Here is a 22,792-nt window from a genome sequence, read left to right on the forward strand (position 1 = left end):
TAATTTCTTTACATGATTACGACTCCTAAAGTTTACACATAAAGTCAGAAAAGTCAGCAAAATCTTGTTTCATTTGAAAAGTTTATTATGAATTTAATAGTCTGCTTATTTCAGAACTTAAATAATTCTGCTATCCTACTCCTTAAAGCTAATATAAATCATAAAAGGAAATGGGAAAAAATGAAGTACTCTATATTAACCTGTTTTTTCCTAAATAAATATTTTTGAAAGCTGTATGAGAAGTAGCGGTGGCTGTTGCTCATTTATTACCAAATCTTTTCCAACAGAAAGTGTAACTTCCCACTGTGATTTGAAATTTATAGGAAATTAAAATTTCTTATTTTGTAAAAATTTCATCTTTCTAATCAAAATTTCTTTTCATATAAACGAGGAAAATAAATTATATTTTTTAGCTTTAAATTAAAATTGTGCAAATCTCCCAGATTTTGTGCATCTCTCTTGCTTTTGAGTATGTTGCTGGAGGCACCTTTCAGAGCAACACCAATTTAAAGTAATTGCAGGGAAGATATAAGGAAGGAACAAGGTATTGAACATAAATTCTGTCACTAATCACTAGAAGAGAAGTTTAAAAACATTTAACTAGAAAAAGAGTAAAACAAATGAAAGATCAGTCTAACAGGCTAGTAATTGCCAGCTTTTTTATGTAGTTTACTGTTCAAGTACAGATCTAATTTCTGAGCAGAATGCTTTTCTAGGAGACACTGACACATGGAAAAGCTTGAATGTATTGAAGACACAAGAAAAGCGGAAGAAAATAATGCAAGAGACTGGATCTGCTACTCAATACGTTGTTTAGAGCCATACACACAGGCCTAGGTTCTTGTGAACAAACAAGTTAAGAATATTAAACCCCCATGTGTTTAGGTATCAGAATTGTCTTCCACAGTCTTGAGCAGAGGGCTCTGTGCATCCAGTCACATGAGGTGTAGACAGAGCACTTGTTTGGTGTCTTCCTAGTGCAAACTAGCTGATTTTAAGAAATGTAGTGGCAGTAATCTGTCATGGCTAGTCTAGACAGCTGCTGGTTGGAGAAGTTTGGTTTTGAATCTTTCTGTACCATTCACTAGATTTTCATGTTAACGTGCCTGCCATTTAAAGGTGCTGAGTCTTGATTTCTTCAGATACAAACTGGGCCCTATTTAACAAATTAGTGATAGTGTATCTAACTGGGCTTAGCGACCTTAGCGACCGTTCCTTTCCCTTTTCTGAATTGCAACGGAGCAGAATAATCAAGGAGCCAGGCAATGTATACGCCTTGAGACCGTATTCGCATTCTTCTGTCTTCCGACTATGTTCACTGTTTTGTGGTCACACCATGATTCTAACAGTGTTGAATTTATAGTAATAACTGAAAACAGTAACACCTACAGGAAGGAACATGTGAAATACCTTCTGACATGAGGATGGCCTGAGGGAGAGCGGGGACTGCGACCTCTTTGGTTGACAGCCTGTACCATTAGGCGTCCAGTACAACTGATGCGGCCCTGGCAGAGACATCAGGAAAAGACGTGATTTTCCATGCAAAACAGCTAACCATTAAGCACCATGTTTATTGTCCTGTTCTCCATAAGACATTATTTAACAGACCGACATGCCATATTCGTATTGACACCAGTCCCCCTCAGAAATGTACTTTCCCTGAGTTAAACTCCTCGCTAAACTCTGTATTAATTAAAGAACTGGGTGACTAGGTCTTCCTTTGAACTACTCAAAAAGCTTTACTGTTTTATCTAGAATGGTATTTAAAATGACAATCCTGACTGAATTAATTATAATCTGCTATGGTCTCCCTAACACATGATGTTGAATTGTAAGACACAGCAGAAGGACATTGATTGTCTTGCGAAAATTCCATTTTCATGCTCAAATATCTATTCGTTGTAGCTAATTCTGAAATCAAACAAGATGATTTTAGTTTTCTGACAGATCTTTTTAGGAATAGATATATATTAAATGTTAGTAGTATTCCTTCTAAAAACCATATATTAAAAGGGATACCAGCATGATGAAATGAGCATTATATGAGAGGTACGCACGGGGATGACAAGGAGAGTGACTATAGGCTACCATGTTCCCATGAAATGAGCATAATTGTGATTTAAAAACCGGAAGCAGTGAGATACCTAAAATATGTGGGTTGTATGATATGGGCCTATCTAATGAAAAGCTATCTTTTAATCTCTCAAGTTTTATCTCTTAAATTTATCTCTCAAATTGAAAAACTGATATAAGTGCTGTCCTAGAACAGACAAAAGTAATACTTAGAGGACTCAGATGACATGAATAAATCACCATTCTTACTTTGGTTTTTTGTTTTAGCCCCTTTTTTTTTTCCCTATTACATCTAGAGTAGCAAAATAGATGATTTTCTCCTCTTATATCCCAGGAGAATGTGAGCAGTTGTACTTCTAAATTCTGATGATGGTGAGGGAACAGCGAGAGGAAAAATGAGAAGCAGATAATGAATGATTAGACTTAGGGATTTCTAGCTCACAGTGAATGAGCCGCCCTCAGGTGCACTTCGTAGTCCAAATTTACCACTGACCCTCATTTTGCCAAGTTTCCAGTATAGACAGGTAACAGAAGCACAAGTGTTCTATATGTTTGGAGGAACTGCTGAGTTCCACCTGAGAATGAACTGGGGTGAGGGAGCACGGTGGTGGAGGGGACACAGAGAAACTCCCATAGCAGGATTCAGTGAAGGGCAGGAATCCAGTCAGCAGGAGGACCATCCAGGTCTCCCCCAGACGGGACTTCTTTGGGGCCTTGACCACTCAGAAAAGGCAAAGACACATAGTACTGTAATGCAGACAGAATTGGGAACTATCAAACAGAAAGAGGGGGTCGTAAAGAAACAAAACTGAAGTAGTCTTATCCCATTAGATATGTAACCTCCTCTAGCAGTCACAGTATTTTCTATTGAGATCATATTTAAACACTGCCTTTCTTGAAAATTTCCAAGGAGACATGAAGTGGATAACATTATGAGGGGGATTATTTCTAACTCAGATTTGTTCTATTTAAAGTTCAGGCCACACGATGGAAATTCTCTCATGCTAAGCTCTTGGCAAACAACTTGGAAGTCCCCCTAAGCTAGCCTGAAATCTGAAAATGAATTTCATCTAACCCCTCCAAATCTATGCCTGCTACAAAAAATCTAGACATGACTTGCTTAGGAGACCCCCGTTAAAATTACCCAACTGATGCATCATCGCAGCTGCTTTAAAAGTGAACATATAAGATCCATGATTCTTTTGGGGGCTAAAGACAGGGGAATTTTATGTTTTGTTTTACACAAACAGCTTCAAAATTGTAGTGATATGGGATATGGCTTCCTTACTATTTGCTGCACTACTTAAGCAAATCATTTTAATCTGGATAGATTAAAATAGATCTATATAATTTGGATAGACTCTTCCTTGTGGTTTAAAACCCAGAGGATCCACAAGGGAAGTTAACATCAACTAATCATTTATGTGGTTAGAAAAAGATGTAAGTTAAATTCAGCCTTTAACCTTGAATTTGGGGAAGCAGATAAAAAAATTTTCTCTAACCTGGATTTGAGTTTTGACTTTCCTAACACTGGGCAAATAACCATATTTGTTCAAGCCTTTGTTTCTTCTTCTGTAAAAACCAGGGCACGATATATCTGTCTCACACAGATGTTGTAAAGATTAAATGACACAACCTAAGATGATCTTTACCTTCCAAATATCAAATAGATCTTGATATCATAAATTATCACTATTAGTCATTGCGGGTATTGTTTTTCTAGACATTATGTATGCACAGACTGCATCAAGATGATTTTTAGGGGTCCGGACACCTTTGTTCAAAGACTCCAATAAATTTCTCCAAGTGGTTATACTTTGCGTGAGTACGCCCTTACCTCCTTTTTTTCATTCCTTCAAATGCCTCTTTTAACGATGGTCTCCCCTGCCCCTCAGTGCTTTTTTAATTTTAATTTTTTAATTATGTTAATCACCATACATAGCATCATTAGTTTTGATGTACTGTTCCATGATTCATTGTCTGCCTATAACACCCAGTGCTCCATGCAGAACGTGCCTCTTTAATACCCATCATCAAGCTAACCCACCCTCCCATCCCCCTCCCCTCTAGAACCCTCAGTTTGTTTCTCAGAGTCCATAGTCTCTCATGGTTCGTCTCCCCCTCTGATTTCCCCCCCTTCTTTTTCCCTTCCTACTATCTTTTTTTAACATATAATGTATTATTTGTTTCAGAGGTACAGGTCTGTGATTCATCAGTCTTACACAATTCACAGTGCTCACCATAGCACATAGCCTCCCCAGTGTCTATCACCAGCCACCCCATGCCTCATGGTGGGAAGACCTAAATGTGAGACAGGAGTCCATCAAAATCCTAAAGGAGAACACAGGCAGCAACCTCTTCAACCTCAGCCACAGCAACTTCTTCCCTCAGTGCTCTTAACACTGGAATGAGCCCTAGTTACCTTTGTATGACCCTCCTTAGATCTGGAGTCAGTCTAGGTTTGTAAACCAGGCCTGTCCCTTATAAATGAGTGACATTAGACAGGTAACTTAACCTCCTAAGTGAGTTTCCTTATCTATAAAATAGAACCATATAGTTAATCAATCTTGCATGGTGGGTTCTTACGAAGATTAAATGAGTTAATAGGTGTAAAGCACTTAGTCTTGTGTTTTGCACATAGTAAACACTCAAAATGTTAAGTCATTATAGCACTGAATATGGATATAATTATAATAATGACCAGATGGATATGAAGCATCCCTTAGAATTATTTTAAAAACAATTTTTTTTTCATATGCAGTGGGGTTTTCTTTCCTTCCTTCCTTTTTCCTTCCTCCCTCCCTCCCTCCCTCCCTTTCTTTCCTTTTGTATTAGGATATAATTTACTCCAAAGGAAAAATGTATGCTATTACTTGAAAGGTGCCAGGCACACTGGTATATTCAACATGTTCATTTATGTAATGGCTGCATTTGACGTGTAAGATAAAAGATGTCCTACTCAACTCTAACCATTTGACTCCTGCTTAGTTTAGATAAACCCTGACTCCTCTTCCCTCTCCAAAAAATAAGGTCAACAGGTTGGCATACTACTCTCTAAAGATTACACATTTCTACAATGTTTTCAAGATTTTTACTGCTACTGCTTAGAAACATATACACAAATACTGGCGCAGAATATCTTTACCCAAATTTAAGAAAAAGGAGTATGTCACCATTTGTCACCTTTTTAACTCCTACACCATGTTTCACTTCTGAACATAAAAGGGAATGGCATGATCTTCAGGAGGCAGAATTATGAGTTTGATAATACAGTGATATTGGCCAAATATATATATTACTAACCAATAAATGACCAGGAGCATTTAGAAAGCAACCAAACTAACAAGTTGTATAATTTTGACATTTTTATTTGGGGAAAAAACCCCAGAATTCAATGAAACACTTTTGAAAAGATATACGCAATTCAAAGTTCAGATTTTTAAGTTTGGACGTCTTATTTACGAAGGTCATACAAAATTTTAATCATACTAATATGCCAGTTAACCCTAGTAATCGTCGTGACTTCTAGGCTCTGATGCACATTAGTGCTGTTTGTTGCCTTTGCTTTTAACTTTCTCATTTCTATCGACTTTATTATTAACACATGAAGGAATAATGGAAGTGAATGTTTAAATGAGCCAGGAAACCTTCTAATGCTAAAACAAAACACAAGCAAACCCACTTCTTAAATTTAATTCAGCTGTGTGTTACTTTTCTATTCCAAACAAATCTACAGAGTTTAAAGCTATAGAACAAGCAATAAGTTTGAATTCTTAATGCGATTATGTATTAAACATCCAGCTTGTAAAGATTATTTATGCCTCACTCAAGGCCAATTATTTATATAATATGGAAATAACATTTATATTTCCTAGCTTATGAAATTTAACTGTGGCACACAGGTCTTTATAAAAGCTTGCCACTTGTATACATAATGCAATTTGAGGAAACATCAAGTTGCAAAACAGCCCTTCCAAACTCCAAGTGCAGCACAGAGTAACTTAGCAACACAACAAAACAAAGTAAAACATTCATGTTTAGATTTAGTTGTGTCTTAAAGATAGGATTAGAGTCTAAAACTGCATTTGTGATCCTCATTTTGGCATCATGTTTGGTGTAGCACTGCATAATCACTCATTATTTCACTCAACTATGTGATTGCTTTGGTCTCTCATGAATTGCCCTAGCAGCATACACTGAGTGTGATACACAGTGTCCAGTATATGTTTAGAGCTGTGTGTTCATCCCAAGTAGAATTTGGATGCAGTCAACAATATCTAACGTGTTTCTTATTCCCCAAAGATGAACCCAGGTGGAAAAATATTCTATAAAATATTTTGCTGAACTTTAGTATTTCTCTCTTTCCTTGGTTCTCACCCTTTCTCTTGGCTGCTCTCTGTGATTACTTTCCACTGCTCCGGGAAGCTCTGCTGTCTGTGTTTCATTACTGAGCTCATTTTTCCACTCCAGCCTTTTCCTCTTTCCCTTGGTTATTTCACATCATGTATACTACAGTGTACCAGAAAAATCAGATGTCGTTGTCTCCCTTTCAAACCAAATGTATTTAAAGTGTGAAAAAAGTTTAAGGTAACCAGATGGAATCGGGGAATCAACTTAAGTTTTCTTTTGACTATATGCTTTTGGGATTAATGTATACTAAAAAATTCAGCTTTCGGGGTGTCTGGGTGGTTCAGTCCTTAAGCGTCTGCCTTCGGCTCAGGTCATGATCCCAGGGTCCTGGAATCGAGCCCCGCTTTGGGCATCGGGCTCCCTGCTCGGCGGGAAGCCTGCTTCTCCCTCTCCCACTCCCCCTGCTTGTGTTCCCTCTCTCACTGTGTCTCTGTCAAAATAAATAAAACCTTAAAAAAAAAAAAAATTCAGCTTTGACTTTTCAAAATTTTCTCAGTGCCTTATATCATGCTTCTTTTAAATCATGTTTTTTTTTAAAGATTTTATTTATGAGAGAGGGAGAGGGCACGCATGCGCATGAGCGAGTACTAGTGGGGGGAGGGGCAAAGGGGGGAGAAGCAGGCTTCCCGCTGAGCAGGGAGCCCAATGTGGGGCTCGATCCCAGGACCCTGAGATCATGACCTGAGCCATCCAGGTGCCCCTCAAATCATGTTTTAATTCACAAATTACAAGAATGGCAAAATACCTTAACATATAATAACATAAAGTAGAGATTAAAACTGTTAAACATTTCTGTTATGGTATTCCTATAAGCAACAAAGGATAACCTATATCAAGGATTAAGTAAAAAAATGGTCTGCTGTTTGTCATGGTTTAAATACCTCTTTGTCTTTCTAATGGGTAGTGAAGTCTGTCCAGTTCCTAGGTGACAGCTCACAAAACGTACATCTGGTATATCTGCACATACCTGCTACTGAAGACGCCAGGAAAGAGCGGGAGTTCTATTCTTGAAATTAAAATCAACCAGGCAACATGCTGAGACTTGGAATAGCAATTAATACCAAGTACCCTAAATATAAAAATTCTTTCACAGCAATTTCCATCTGAGGTCTACATGCCCACTTTTGGGATTTCCTCAGATTCTCTTCACAAGTTTCCCCTCCTGTGCCTGCCTTTGCTCATTTAGGTAGAAAAGGAGACATAATTTAGTCTTACCCCCTTTAATTAGAATACGGGCTGGATCAGTTAACCTTGAGGGGCAGCTGGAATTCTAGGTTTTGGAACTGCTTTGGTTTCTGTGCCCTCTGGAGTTCTTGGACTCTTTTGCTGCCTCTGACAGACCAGAGCAGTCATACTCCTGTTTGCTGAAATCACATGGGATATTCTGTTCTGGGCCGGGCTCTTGGCTACCTGACATAAACTTGTCCACTTCTCTTTCTTTGTCTTCTCTTCAAAGGGTAGAGGCCAAGAACGAGAGAGGGTTAACTTTGGGACATGTCCTGGGATCCAGGACGTGTCCTGAATTCACTGGGGACTGGAACGAGGGCCTTGACAGCTCTCTTTTGGGCCTTCCCTTGGCCCTGAGTGTGCTGGGAGCAGAGCAACTTCCCAGCTTCATGTGTGGCTCCTGTCAGCTGCGCTGGGGGTGCGGCCCGTCGCGAGCCCACGGCTCCCCACGGTGCCCCCCGCCCAGGCCCACAGCTGTGGCAGTTGTGGCAAAGCCACATCCGCTGCCTGGCGCACTCCTTTCCCATGGGGGTGGTAAAAAGGAAAAGCCAGGAGGTCAGAGGACCACACACCGGCAACATGTTGGGGAGAAACTCCATCCCAAACTGACTTGCTTGCTCCAGCAGTAGGACTGGAATGTCTAGAAACAGAACCATACTTTACACCCTAATTCCACAGGCTTCCGCCCACTTTCAGGGCTGCTGCTTTAAGACAGGGTTATTAGTGTCTCTGAATTAAAATAACGAAAATAACGAGCTTTTACTGAAAGCCTGTTCCGTGCCACGTGGACGGAATGCATGACTTAAATCCGTATGATTATTCTCGTTTCATAGAAGAGGAAAGAGAGGTTAGGTGACTTGCTAAAGGTCACATGAGTGGTGAGGGGCAGAGGCAGAAATTCAACTCAGATCTGTCTGATGCCAAAGTTCATGCTCTTAACCCCTGAACTCCATGTGTACACTTAGGCTTTTCAGTAGCACCAGCACCATTCTGCATTTCTGGTCTTTGTTGTGTCATTTCATTTTTTTATTTCTTTCCCTTCCTCCTCTTCTGTGTTCCTAAGGGGATCTTCAGCAGCCCTCCGTCTAGTGACTTCATCATAACCTGTCAGTAGTTTAATGCTTGGAGGCTGGCATGTAGTCTCCAACTCTGCTCATGGCCAGGAGAGTCCCTCCCCGTTTAGATTTTCCACATGTAAAACTATATTAGTGTAATTTGAAGAAGACTAGAAGCAGACTCATAATTGCAATTTTACATTTATGTTCTTTGTTCTAGAAAACCACAGACTCCAATAACGGTTTAAAACATTCACTAGGAAAAATGCCTCAAAATTAACATCAGGACCAGGACCCGCAAGTGCTTAAGGAACACAGTTAATTCAATCTCTTATAATACATTTCAACCTTCTAGGGGAGAGAGGGATAAAGGACCTAGCATGAAGAAAAATTCTGGATTTTTTCTGAGTTCTCCGCTATTATTTTAATAGGCAGAAAACTGAAAATTGAAATTTGTTAATAGTCAAGGAAACATACTGAAATTATAAGAAGAAAAAAGTAAGTTCCACTTCTTTTCCCTCAAATCCTCCAAACATGAACACAAAGTATTACAATGTAACTTTTAGTTAAAGTTGTGCTTTTGACCTTTTTCAAGGTGACGGTCATGTTATTCACTGATTGAAAAATTAGAACCTCAAGAAAATGCATATTTAATATGGAAACTGTGACTTCTGCTGACTTTGTAAAATTACCCTGTCATACATTGAGCTCTGCAGGTACAAAATCACTTCTTACTCATTTTTGCATCCTTCCTACCCAGCACAGTGCCGAAAACATACCTGACACTCAGAAAAGAACTTGCAGGCTTGACTTAGGAACCTGATACCCAGTAGCTGCCTATTAAATTCTAAATAGTCAGCTGATTTTTTGACCCTAAATCTAAGGGCAAAAACAAGAGAACACATTTGGATGGAAACTAATCCTGAATGCCATACATAGATGCTGCCAAAATTATAATTTGTCTACATTTATATACTTAAATTCCATTGAATTAAATAAGTGTATGTATTTCTTTAAATTTAAATATTTTACTTTTTGAGGATTTTTTTACTACAGCATATTTATGTATGCCACTCACTATCCTTTTCTCCTTTTTTTTCCTTCAAGAACTTAATCCTATCTGAAATGATATTATTTATGTATGTGTTTACTGGCTTATTTTCTACCTCAGGACTTTGTTCTGGCCACCACTGCAACCCCACCACCGGCATAAGAAATGTACCTTTCAGGCACTGATTAAGATTTGTAGGATGAATACACATCTGCACTGGAATTATTCATGTGAAAAACACCTGATGGAATAAGTAAATACTAATGAAATAAAGAATTTTTCTATCCTCCGAACCAAAATGGATGTAGAATTTGGGGAGATAGTTTCAAGTCAAAGAAATGATTCCACCTTTTAATTAAACAGTTCCTTTCTCCAAATAAATGCCTGTAAGTGCTACGCACAGAACTGAAGCCAGACCTATACCCTTAATCTTTACCTGAGGGTTTGCAGCCATAATTGTGTAATTGCCGTCATCATCTAGGGTGGAGGCCGTGGTGTGGAGAGAGCAGGTCCCGTCAAGATCTCTTTGAATGGTGTAGTGATCATTCTTTGGAGAGATCTGCTTCCCATCTTTAAACCAATAGATCTGTGAGAGGAAACAGTGATGGAAGATTAAGGATGTGTGTAGTACCTCTCTATTAGGGGAACTGGTAAATACTAACTGTGTGGCCTGCAGAGCTGATCAGAGTTTTCATGTTAAAATGTTAAACAGAACATCTTAATAGGAAATTGACTTTTGAGTGAAAAAACTAGGTAACAAACAGGTTTAATTCTATTTTAGTTTTTAAAAATTATGTATCTTTTAAAAATTTTAAAATGTATATAAGTATTCACATTATTCACATATTTTTTACATATTATATGGACGGATCTATATTGAACGTGGACAGTGGTTAGTTCTGGGGTGGCTCTACAGGCATTTTTCTTTTTGCTTCTATTTTCACATGTACTGAATGAAATGCACTGAAGGAAAATGTGTTACTTGTAAAGCAAAGGGAAGAAGGTAAAAAGGTTATTTTAGAGAATAACAGTTGAACTCTAACCATTCCGCTGAATTGTGTTAGACCAAACGGCAGTGAGGAAGGAGCAACAGTTAGGGGTTGGTGATGGGTGAGCCCTACTGCTTTAACTCTGGGCCAAGGAGCAGATGCTCAAAGGGGGCGCCTAGGTGGCTCAGCTGGTTAAGGAGATGCCTTTGGCTCAGGTCAGGATCCCGGGGTCCTGGGATTGAGTCCCGCATCGGGCTCCCTCCTCTGCGGGGAGCCTGCTTCTCCCTCTGCCTGCCGCTCCCGCTGCTTGTGCTCTCTCTCTCTCTGTGTCAAATAAATAAAGTCTTTTAAAAAAATTTAAAAAAAGTTTGTCCACTCTCCCCACTGTTAAAGAAAACACAGTAGTATTTAAACTTACAATAATTTTCCATAATATTTTAACTTGGTTTGATAGAAAATTAAATGTGAAGAATAAAGTAAAAATAAATCTGGACTAAATAACACATTTTGAAATGGTCAAACTACCTCTTTCACAGGTCCTACCACCTTCCCTGATCTTTAAATAAAATCACTGGTCCGCGGATCCCCTATGATTTAGTTATTATTTCTGACAGCGGAGACATGGGGCCATAATGATGAATCACAGGGCCACCGGCCCTCACGTGACTGAGATGCTGAACCAATGCCTGCATCAACCCACCTCCAGACTTAATGGTTAGGGAACTAAACAAATCCCCCTTTCTAAAGCTGCAACAAGTTCTTTGTTGTCAGCTGTTGTTCCTGGCATCCTAAAGCATTCCTAGCTCATTCCTAACAGAAGAAACCTACTTTAGAACCTTCAGTTTTTAAAATGAACTTCTTCCTTAATGTAAATCCATATGCAAATTGAGACCACAACTGGCACTCAAATTCAGCTCTCTATGAAAGCCTCTGAATCTGAAAAATCTCTTTGAAACTTATATTTTAAGAAAGGAACAGCTAGAAGTGTATAGCACTAAATAAGCACATGAATAATTGGGATCTGACTGCTGAAACTTTTCCAACCCCTATTTTTTCAATTAGCTCTGAATTTACAGACTATATTATTAATCTCCAGAATCTAAAAATGGATCAACTAGACTCATAACTCTCAGTTCTAAAAATTAGATAAAGCATGATACTTCATAACTATCATTCTCTTCTTGGTGGTTTTACGTTTTCTGATGGAACAAAGAAGCTGTGATTAGTATACAATTTCTTCCTTTTGCATTCTTGCCACTATGCCAGGTCTTCAGACTTGTTTCTTTCCTTTAATCATACTTCTCACCTTCACTGTACTTGGAATACGACTTTCAAATGAGAATTAAGAAGAAGTAGTTCCAACAATTTTACTAAGACTGCTAATCAGAGGGAAGGGGAGAGTACAAGAGATGAAAACAGGGTGAATTAGAAATTCTTTCCCATCTTCTCATGTTTCCATATGGAACAAGCATGTCAAGGGCAGAATACAATTAAAAAAAAAATAACCAAAAAAAAGGATGTATTTTTTTAAACATGATGAATATCCCATACTTTAACAGTCCTAACGTAATTTGTATACCATGTGTGGAAGAAAAAGAACCGCAGTGAGGACAGGAGGGAGGAAGGGGAAGAAGGAAGGAAAGGTGAAAGAAGACAATAAAAATTCTTAAAAAATTAAGCCTCTTAAAGTTGTGAAACATTTAAATTCCTACTAGAAAAGCAGAGTTATGTTAAACACAATAGCTCATCTTTCAGGTGAACATAGCGTTCTTTAAAACAAGAATTAGTGATCTTAGAACTTAATGACCTTAAGCCTTGAGTAAGATTTAAAAATAACAAGGGATCTTTGTGAAGATTTTGGAAGCTTAACATACAATTTCTTGTTGAGTTTCATTCATAAGCTGCACATTTATTTTTAGTACATGAACTTGTTATGTTTGTGAATACAGAGCAATTATCCAAATTATGCCAAGAATAAAGAAGTTTTCTCATTATAAAAGTCTCATCTTATTAGAAGGTAGATATGCATTTGAAAACTTAAGGCTATTTTCTTTGCTTTTTCTCTGTGATACCACTGTTAAGCTTTTAATTTCAGTGAGTGTATTTTTCATTTCGATATGCTTATTTTACAAATTTGCTTGGGCTTTGGTACTGTCCTGTTAAGTTTCTATTTCTTTTATTTATTTTTATTTTTTAAAAAGATTGTATTTATTTGAGAGAGAGAGAGAGAGAGTGAGCAAGCATGAGTGGGGTGAGGGGCAGAGGGAGAAGCAGAATCCCCACTGAGCAGGAAGCCCGGCGCAGGATTCGATCTTAGGACTCTGGGATCATGACCTGAGCTGAAGGCAGACACTTAACCCACGGAACCACCCAGGTGCCCCCAGATTCTCTTTCTTTTAAAATTGTTTCAATCATTTTAAACATAGTTATTTTATAGTTTGCTTAAGGCCGTTCAATAGTGTGCAATACTTGAGTTTCTATTTTCTTGTTTCTTTTGCTATTGATTCTCCTTATCGTTGTTTCCCATATGGTTTGTAAGTTTTTACTGTGAATTTCTTCTTCCTCCCTCTTAACCTACCGAAGTTTGATATGCCCCAAATTGTGAGAGTGTTCTCTAGGGCAGTTTTTGCTTGCGTCTGCCAGAAACAAGGATTTTAATCATCCTGGACTAAATTTCATATTAATTTTGCAGCTTTTGGCTTCATATCATGTGAAAGTCTAAATGTGGAGTTTCCATTTCTCATGGGCACCTTTTTTATTCTTTTCTTCCAAGTTCCAGGGAAAAGTGTAATTCTGTTTATTGCTTTCTGGACTAGTGAGCAATTATTCTCGCCTCCCTTTACAGACTGGGTAACTCTTTATCCAGCTGTTTCCATGTGTCTGTAGGAAGAGGGCTTCCATCTAGGTCAGCCTAGTCCTCTTGAGTATCAGAAGTTCCTATGAATATCCTTTCTCAACAGTATTCTGGCCCCTAGCCCCTTTGTAAATACAGGAAGCTTTGGTTTTGTAGATGAAAGATCTGAAGTTTTTATAATCCATGGTAAGCACTGCTTCTCTATATGATACACAGCATGGGGTTCGTGTTCAAGCCTGGCCGCTCACCAGCTCCCTGACCTTGGACAAGTTAATCAAACCTCACTGAGCTCAGTTCTGTCACCTGCAATTTGGGAGTGACACTGATAACATCACGTGAGTAAATGCTGTAGGTATACGAAAAGCTCTTGTCGATTGTTACTCTCTTATTCTATTCTTCAAACCCAAACTCTACTCTTCTACTCTTTTTGGTTTCTAATGCCTCCTGAGGAAGGCCCTGAACTTAAATAGTACTTCGAACATTTTACATCATGGGTCCTGAGAAAGGCAGTCTGTATCTCTTCCTCCTATGATACACACTGTATTTTGGAAGCTAAACTTCCACAGAAAACAGAACTCTTAAAAAGCTATGTTTTCAGCTTACCTTTGGCTTTGGATTCCCAGTCACCCTGCATGTGAAAGTTACAGGCATTCCCTCAAAGATCTTGTAATGTTTCAGCTTCATCTCAAAGAACGGTGCCACTCCATTTTCCACAGGCACGTCCCCATACTGAATGTCATCACCTGATTCATCCACAGGAGACCTTTCTAGCCTGTACTCGATTTCACTGATGAGTCTCTGTTCACAGCTGGAGACTTTGTATTCCTGTATCAGGCGGAAAAAGGTCATGTTAGCAACCTCAGTCCCGTGTGGTCCCACGTGTCTCAGGAGTCTTATTCTCCTCTCCAATGAGGCACTTAGAAGACAGTGATCTTTTTACCAGAGACTTAAAAACAAGTCTGAACCCAACTCAATTCCATATAAAACAAAAAACATCTGGAAGTAAGTATATATGATATTTCAAATTGTCTTCAGGTCTTATCATCCTCCGCCCCCCAAAAAACTATGAAGATGAATTTCTTTCTCTTTTCTCTTGGGGGGTGTGGGGAAAGAAAGAAAAAGGCAACAGCTTTGTATTCCTAAACTGTTCATAAAAATAAAATACAATGGAACACCGGTTTCTTTCTGTAGGTGAAAGCTGTGCAGGGCAGTGCCACGCTTCAGAAAGGTGACAGTGTGCGTGGCTAGCATCTGCAGGGTTACAGAGCATTTCATCAAGCGGATAACGGAAAACATGACATTTTTTTTCACTCCTAATAATCCTCAGCCACATAGCCTCTGAACTCCTCCTCAGCTTTGCAGCTAGTAGGAACTACTCTCCACCCTCTTTAAACGAAAAATGGAATTGACAGTCCAGTCAAAATTCTGATTAAAAAGACAAAAGCAGAGTAGCCATCAACATCCTATGGTGATGAAGGGGGATCCTACAGTTCACTTGCTTACAAAAAGCACAATGGAAACAAGGCAGCCCATTATAAAATACTGACTTTAGTAACAAATAAAAGATGTTTTAACTAGGTTTTCTCATAAAGAAGCTACCCCACCTTTGAAAAACTGTTGTCTTGGGGGAAGAAATACAAGAGTATGAGTAAAACTGCAAAAAATACAGTTGTTTTGTTTTAATTACTATCAAATTAATCAGTTTAAGAATCAGCGTGTTTCCCCCCAGAAAGGTGTAACAAATGAGAAACTTTTAACAATTTACAGTTCAGAGTATTCAATGGTGACAGAATCAAATTCAAGTTTGTAATATATGACAAAAAGCACACTACAGTAATTCTGTTCATCTGATATTAAAACAGACACTGGTCATAGTATTTGTAATTAATACGTGGCAGTCAAGATAGATACACAGGTAAACAAGGAAGAACACAAGAAACAGATACAGTGAAAGACCGGAAGGAGAAGAAAGGTGAAAAGCTTAACCTTTTGACCGTCCAGAGGACTCCCTACAGAAGCATGAGGAGACCCAATTTCCTGTAATGGTAGAAAAAAAGAAGTGAAGACTAATAACAGAAATAAGAATCTAGCAAGATTTCTAGTTTTAAGTGAAATTTTTGTGGTAGCAATATTTAACACCGAAAAATCTTCAGATACTGAAGGCAGAGCTGTTTCTCAACATCTATGAGAGTTTACTTGATCCTTTAAACGTTTTAAAAAGCTTTCTTTAATCTTGAGACTACATCTGGAAACTCCAAGCAGAAGCAGTGGAGATTATAAAACAGCTTACATCAAATCCGTGAAGGGACTTTTTTTTGGCGGCAGCGGGGGAACAAAAATAGCAATTTAGGTTTTCTGCTGATTAGTGATTTCTAACTGTATATGTGAAGGAAAAGAAAGACATCATTTTTTCTATACACAGATATTTTACTTTGACTAGATGTTAAGAACATAACTGGAAATATTCACTACCTATTTCACACAGTTTTAGTGAAAATATGTTTCTCCCCAGAGACGGTTTTGCATTAAAGCACAGGATGGGAAAATCAGAACGATACTTGCAAGGAGACTAAACTGATCAGTAAGAAAATAAAAAGAACAGGTATCACTGACTGAAATAACTCTTATCAGTCACGTAACACACCTGTCTGGCACACGCTATGTGCTCAGTAATTATTAGCTATGAGCTTGACTGGTGATATTAATACTGCTTTTCTTTGACTTGCCCTCTACTTCCCACAGAACTGAGCCCAAGAACAGTGTCCATAAAGAGGATGGGGAGAGGGGACAGAATAATTACTATTTTTCTAATTAGTCCAGAGGAACACAGTACCTGATTAGCTGTTTCCTCTTCTGGCTCCTGAATATTAAAGACAGCTGCACTGTCAGCACCTAGCAGTCGACGAGCCATTCTCTCTTCATAGGTGAGCCTCTAAGCAAAGTAGTCACAAAAATTACAAAGTTAGAAAATTCACAATTACATACTGCCTCACGATAAGGAATTTTAAAAAATGAGTTTTGGTGTTTTCTGTAACTATTTTCTCTCAACATTCAGATGCCTGTATGTAAAAGGGGTCTGTTTCTTTCCCTTCCTTCTGGTGTTCTGTCACCTCCCCTTCCGGTCTTAGTGGCTTAATCCAGTGTTGGGGGCCACCAACTGGTACAGCCCAAATTCAAGGTGAGTATAATAACCAAACAAGGCAGAAGCCACACAGAAAATAGCTGTCATATCCTCATCCTTCATGACACATACAGAGAAAAAAGATATTCAAATAGCAAAAATTTTTTTAAAGGAAATGTTCTTTCCATAGCCATCCACAAGCTTCAAACCAGCCTAGTGGGCTCCCAGCCTCTGGTAAGGGAAGTTTTAGACCGGCGGGCAGCGGGGGTCCCCTCTGCTTGGGGTTCTCACCTCTACGGACATTTTCTAGGCTGCTGTGTAGCAGGTGAATGTAGGCCAATGTAAGGGTCCACAAAGAATGGTTGCACATGGCTGAATTAGCAAAAGGACTGCTAAAGATACTTGCCAAAGCTAATATCCATAATTCGAGATTCTGCTCAGAGGCGGACTGCTTGCTTGCCCATCAGGCAAAGTGGCAACGTTTTTGCATCTAGCAGCCGGGACTCTAGATTTGGCCAAAACATATTTGTGGAGCCATTCTTACACAGAAGAAATGCCAATGTTTTTGTTCTGTCTGTTGGGCTGTTTCCTGCCTTTGAGTTTTGGTTCTAAAATGCCTTAGAATTACAGGTCTGGGAAGAACTTTCAGAGACCCTCTGTCCCATAAACAAGTGTTTGATTCAAAATAGAGAATAATTAATAAGGCAGAATCTTAAAAAAAATACAGAAGTTATTTCCGTAAACTTCCCAACTTCTGAACATAGATGCAAATTCTATTGGAAACTCTCTAATCAGGAAAATATGTTGAATAAATTTACAAATTCCAGTAATTGCTGGTTCTAGTCCCAGCTGAAACCGGGAAGTGAAACAAGTCAGTGCCAAATGACAAACAGTCCTAAAGTTCGTATTATTTCATTTACTAAAGAAGGGGTGGGGATAACACAAGGTAGGTGTTTGGTGCATGGACTGTCTCAGTCCAAGTATGTTATTATTTAAATTAATTTTCTCACATCTGTTAAAGAATCACTGAATTCAATTTTCAAAAAGAGTTTTAAATACCTGCTCTCTTAAAAGCCTTCCTAATGTTTTCATGGAGAACTGCGTCAACATCAAAGGTAGGACTGGAGTAATGTCCACCCTTTTCCTTATAAGCAGAAATATCAATTTGATACCTAGTCCTTTGCCAGAATGCACCTGCTACCAGTAAAAGCCAAATTTACTTCAGTTTTGTTTCTAAACCACTAGGCCATGTGGATGTCCAAGCCCTGTCCACAGAAGCCAAAAATAAGTAACAGAATAATATGCAACACTAGGAAAAAGTTGTCCTTTTAAACTCTCAAATGTGGAAATCTATGGAACTTGTTGTGAATGTTGTTTGCTGCTAAACAGATCGATAAACATATAATATACATAGTATGCTATAACAACTTCTTAAGTCTCTTTAACCAAGAGAATCTTAGTCCATAAGGAATATTTAAACAGAGACCAAAAAACCCCCAAAAAACTGGAGAAATGCCTCTACTTGGCTTGAGTTCCCATAAGTATTTGTTTTAATCTTTCAAAGGCTTTAGTTGACAGAGCCAGGGGAAACTTCCAGAGTATGCACATTTACACATGCAATTACTTATTTCAGGGAGAAAAATATTTTCCCTTTGTTAAAATCTTCTATTCTCAGTGAAATGAATGACCAACACAAGATCTCATTAGAATTTTAATCTTCCTGAACTCAGATTAGGATGCCCTAATAATTAAAAGCAGCATTCAGCACCCCTCCTCTACCCTCCTCCTTTCCAATCAAACATGCTGTTCTCACATTTTTATTTATCAATGTGTGAGAATTAAAATTCCTAGAAAACATATTTAACATAGAGTGCTTTCTACTCTGAAAAAGGTATCTGAGAGGAAGCTTTTATACAAAGAGGCCCTTTTCTTCTTCTACTTAAGAGCCGGACCAATTTTTCTGGTGATAATTCCAAAATAAAGCCACCAAAGGCTCCTTTTCTTCACCTGGGAAATCTTATTTGTGAGACTTGTTCTTCCTGTCCCCTTAAAAATACTCGGATGTAGTAAGAGGAAGGGTTAGTAAAAAACGAGAAACAACTGGTGAGGAAACATTTAAGTCCAATGGTGAAAACATCTTCTACACATATATTGTTTACCAGATCTGTACAGACAGCAGAACAATACTGTGAAACAAGCGTTACTCTTTCAGATTACCGAATCAGTATCTACTAATGGTCTACTAGAACAGTACTGGACTTCAGGGGTCATTTCCTCAGTAAAGATAGTCTTTGTGTAGAAGGAGTACATGCCAGTGAATCCACATTCTCCTTTTGGTACTTGTGGTAGATATAGATCATTCCAGAGCATACCTTCCCCCTCCTACCCAGCCCAGATTTGTTCCCTTTTCTTTGTAATGCTGCAATTCCTCATTTGTTTTACTCCCCACCTTAAAATCAGCCCTTCCTCTTTATCTCCAACTTGCTAACTTCACTCCAAGACTGCAGGAAAGAGTGGAGGCCAAGTAGAGGGAAGCCTTTCCACTTTTCTCCCTTTTCCCCAGATTCAGGCCATAATGCTAAGAAGAACACAGATTTAGGGGTAATGAAATCAATTTTATGACAAAGTACAAGAACCAAAGTGAAGGAAGAGCTCTCTGATGTGGGCAGCTAATATTCCAAGTTCAGGCCCCAAATCCATCTCTGTGTACCGGCTGGCCATTGTTCAGGAGGTCCTCCTTGAAGCGAAGTTTTCGTTCCAGGTCTTGAATGACAGCATCCTTTGTGCCTTGAATCTCCTCATCAGAAGCTATTCTAGCAGTTCTATTGGCCTTCTTTGGAAATCCCCTGCAGGACAAAAGCACAAGGCAGTGGAGTCACTTGTCAGGCACATAAATCCAAGTCAAACATTCAAGTCCAACAAAGACAGTACAATGTGTCAATGTCAGTGCCCACTCTTCTCTAATGCTATGTCTATTCCAGTTAATTATGGAAAGAACCATGGAAGCCGGTTTCGCTGTTTGGGTAACACTAACTGGAACCAGTTTTCAGAGAAAGTGGACATACTTTAGGGAGTGTGTCTCAGTGGTTAGAGAAATGCCAAGAATAGGGAAGGCTTGTGTTTTAGTCCCAGGGAGGCAGCAATGTAAAGTGAAAACACAATGTGATTTGTAATCACAGCTGGGTTTAAAATCTGGCTCTGCCTGGTATTAGGTTTGTGACTTTGGGCAAGTTTCTTAACATTTCCTATAAATAAGTATAAACATATATACCATAGATGGCTATTGAGAAGATTTGAGAGAGAACATATTTCTTTCATACTTTCGTAAGTTCAGTCCTTCTGATCCTTTGCAATCAATTTATTCAACAACAGTGTCTAGCTCATTCTAAGCAAATATTGTTTATCTTCCCTTCTATCCTGACTTGATTAGAAGAGGAGGCCTATGTTATAAAAGGTCTAGTTTATGCTAAAGGGTCCTAGAAGGTCTGCAGGTCCTGCTATGCCTGGTACCCCCCAACACCCCAAGCCTCCTAAACCTCCTGGAGAGCCTGGGGCTCTTAAATAAGTGACACCTCAGAACTTTTCTTTCCCAGGGCAGCAACAATGCCCTGGGCCACGTGAGCCAGGGGTCACTGGGTACTGGATGCTTGATGGGTGGGCAATCACTTTTGTTGGTGCCTTAAGCAATTTGCTTCCTACTTCCCTTCCTTTTCCCTCATAGGGCTGTGGGTAAAGATTCAAGAGAAATAGAATATACTATACGGTAGTGAAAATGAATGACCTGTAGCTACTCATATCGCCCAAGCTGAATTTCAAAGATGTAATGTCGAGTTTAAAAAAGCCAAGTTAAAGAATACATAAAACATGCTTCCATTTATCAACAGACAAAAGCTAAGCAGTCTTCTGCCAGGGTAGGGGTTCTCAAAGGGTGGTCCTTGGACCAGCGGCACCCACATCACCTGAGAAACTGTTAGGAATGCAGATTTTTGGACTCACTCTTGACCTACTGAATCAGAAACTCGGGTTAGGGTCCAGCAATCTGTGTTTTAACAAGTCCTCTAGGTGATTCTGATACATAAAAAAAGTTTGAGAAATAAACTTAGGGAAACATACATATATAAACCATTAAGACAAGAGAAGGATTAACTCAGATATTCAGGGTAGTGGTTATCTCTCGGGGGGGGGCAGTTGTGGATGTGACTGGGGAGGGTGACATAGGGAGCCCTCAAAGGTACTAGAAACAGGCATGATTTTTATTATTATTCTTTTAAACTATACATATACCTTGTATATGCTTCCTTATTTATACGTTTTATAATAAGACATTTTTAAGTTAAAAGAAAGGTTTACTGCAAATGTGTCAAGGCACCATGTGCTGGATACCATGTCACTGATAAGGTAGAAAGCCCTAGTAAGGCTGAGGATGTAAATTAACACCAAGGTTCACCAAACTCTCTGCTCACCATTTCACCCAAAAATGCCCGGAACAAGACAGTCACTACATTGGCAAGAGAAAACAGAGTATCCTGTAACCGCGGTGCACTCCGCCCTCAGCAGTAATACCGTGGAGTCCCGAGGCCTGTGCCCCTCCCGTCCGTTCCCGTTTCCTTGCTGAACCTCCCCTGATTTTGTGGGATGTTCACCCTCCAATGTGCTCAGAGAAGGTGACCCCCTCCCCAAACTCAGGGGTGACTGACCTAAGTTGAGTGGTGTCAATCCTGTGGACAGTGGTTTATGTGGCTAGAGGCATGTGATGGAGCCTGGCTGCTGAGATGGGGGCAATGGGGAGGGGCTCTAGTTAAACATTTCTCACCTCTACAAGCAACACGCAGGAAGAAATGCCCCCTGCCCTTTTACTGGCTACCACTGTGTCAAAATGCCCCAAACTGCCCCACTCACACCGAGCACAAGGGGAGAACCCGCAACATGCTGATGGTGGCAGCTTGGAAAGACAGAGACCCCGGAGCCCTGATGATGTTTCTGGGACACGGGGGCCCTACCCGTGGAGTCGCCTGCCCCCACACTTGTTATGTAGATCAATAAACCAGGAGCATTTAATCTATTGGTAGTTGAGTCTTCTGATGCCTATCGCAGAAAATACCCTGACAGCTTTTCCAGGTTCGTCCTTTTCTAGTCGTAGGGCAAATGGAGGGGGTTAAACACTGGTATTAAAGGAAAGATTGTGATATCGTATCCTACTGCCTGGGAATTGATCTTGGTTTTTAAGGCGTGGGGCAGTGAAGCTGTGACACATGAACAGCAAGAGCCACAGGAATCATGACTTCTAACCTCAATTTTTAGAACCATACAATCCTTCAATGAAAATGTGTATTCTGTGCCAGCCTTTCTGGGCCCAGCGCCTCTGGCCCTTAGGACAGATGTGGTCAGCCTGCAGGCTTCAGTTTAATGTCCCCTCGGAAAGGAGGACCCTGACCAAGTCTACCCATTAGTTATTTATATCATGTTTCTTTTCTTCATAGCACTCATCAAACTTTATTAATATATGTTCTTGTTAATGGTCTCTCTCGCACCCTGCCTCTCTAGTTAATCACAGTGCTTGTCAAACAGCAGACCCGAAAATAATATTCATGGAGTAAGTGAATGGATGTACTATCTATCTTCACTTCCTTTTTTTTTTTTAAAGATTTTATTTACTGGGGACACCTGGGTGGCTCAGTTGGTTGAACATCTGCCTTTGGCTCAGGTCATGATCTCCGGGTCCTGGGACCAGGCCCCAAGTCGGGCTCCCTGCTCAGCGGGGAGTTTGCTTCTCCCTCTCCTCTGCCCCTTTCCCCCTGCTTGGGCTCTCTCTTTCTCCAAATAAGTAAGTAAATAAAATCTTTTTTAAAAAGATTTTTAAAATCTTTATTTTATTAATAATTATTTAAATTATTAAAATTAATTAAATAATTAATTTTATTAATTAAAAATTAAATTTTAAAAAAATCTTTTTAAAAATTTTACTTGAGAGAGGAAGAGCAGGGCTGGGAAGGGTGGGCGGGGAGGGAAAAA

At 39.3% G+C, this 22,792-nt stretch overlaps 1 protein-coding gene across 3 annotated transcripts in view; it reads right to left on the minus strand.

The window, feature by feature from the left end:
• The window catches only part of PALLD (palladin, cytoskeletal associated protein), a 386,227-nt gene that overhangs the window by 10,013 nt on the left and 353,422 nt on the right, over window positions 1-22,792 (minus strand). For 2 of the 3 annotated variants that reach the window (XM_021698996.2, XM_044912855.1), the window contains 5 exons: window positions 19,491-19,626; window positions 16,493-16,591; window positions 14,263-14,484; window positions 10,253-10,402; window positions 1,411-1,505 (listed from right to left, as the gene is read on the minus strand). In XM_021698996.2, coding sequence (XP_021554671.2) covers window positions 1,411-1,505; window positions 10,253-10,402; window positions 14,263-14,484; window positions 16,493-16,591; window positions 19,491-19,626 — 702 coding nt within the window. Of the gene's footprint in view, window positions 1-1,410; window positions 1,506-10,252; window positions 10,403-14,262; window positions 14,485-15,645; window positions 15,697-16,492; window positions 16,592-19,490; window positions 19,627-22,792 lie in introns of all 3 variants that reach the window. The other variant, XM_044912854.1, reaches the window with a different exon arrangement.

Source organism: Neomonachus schauinslandi, chromosome 2 (genome assembly GCF_002201575.2).
Source record: "Neomonachus schauinslandi chromosome 2, ASM220157v2, whole genome shotgun sequence".
Taxonomy (NCBI): Eukaryota; Metazoa; Chordata; class Mammalia; order Carnivora; family Phocidae; genus Neomonachus; species Neomonachus schauinslandi.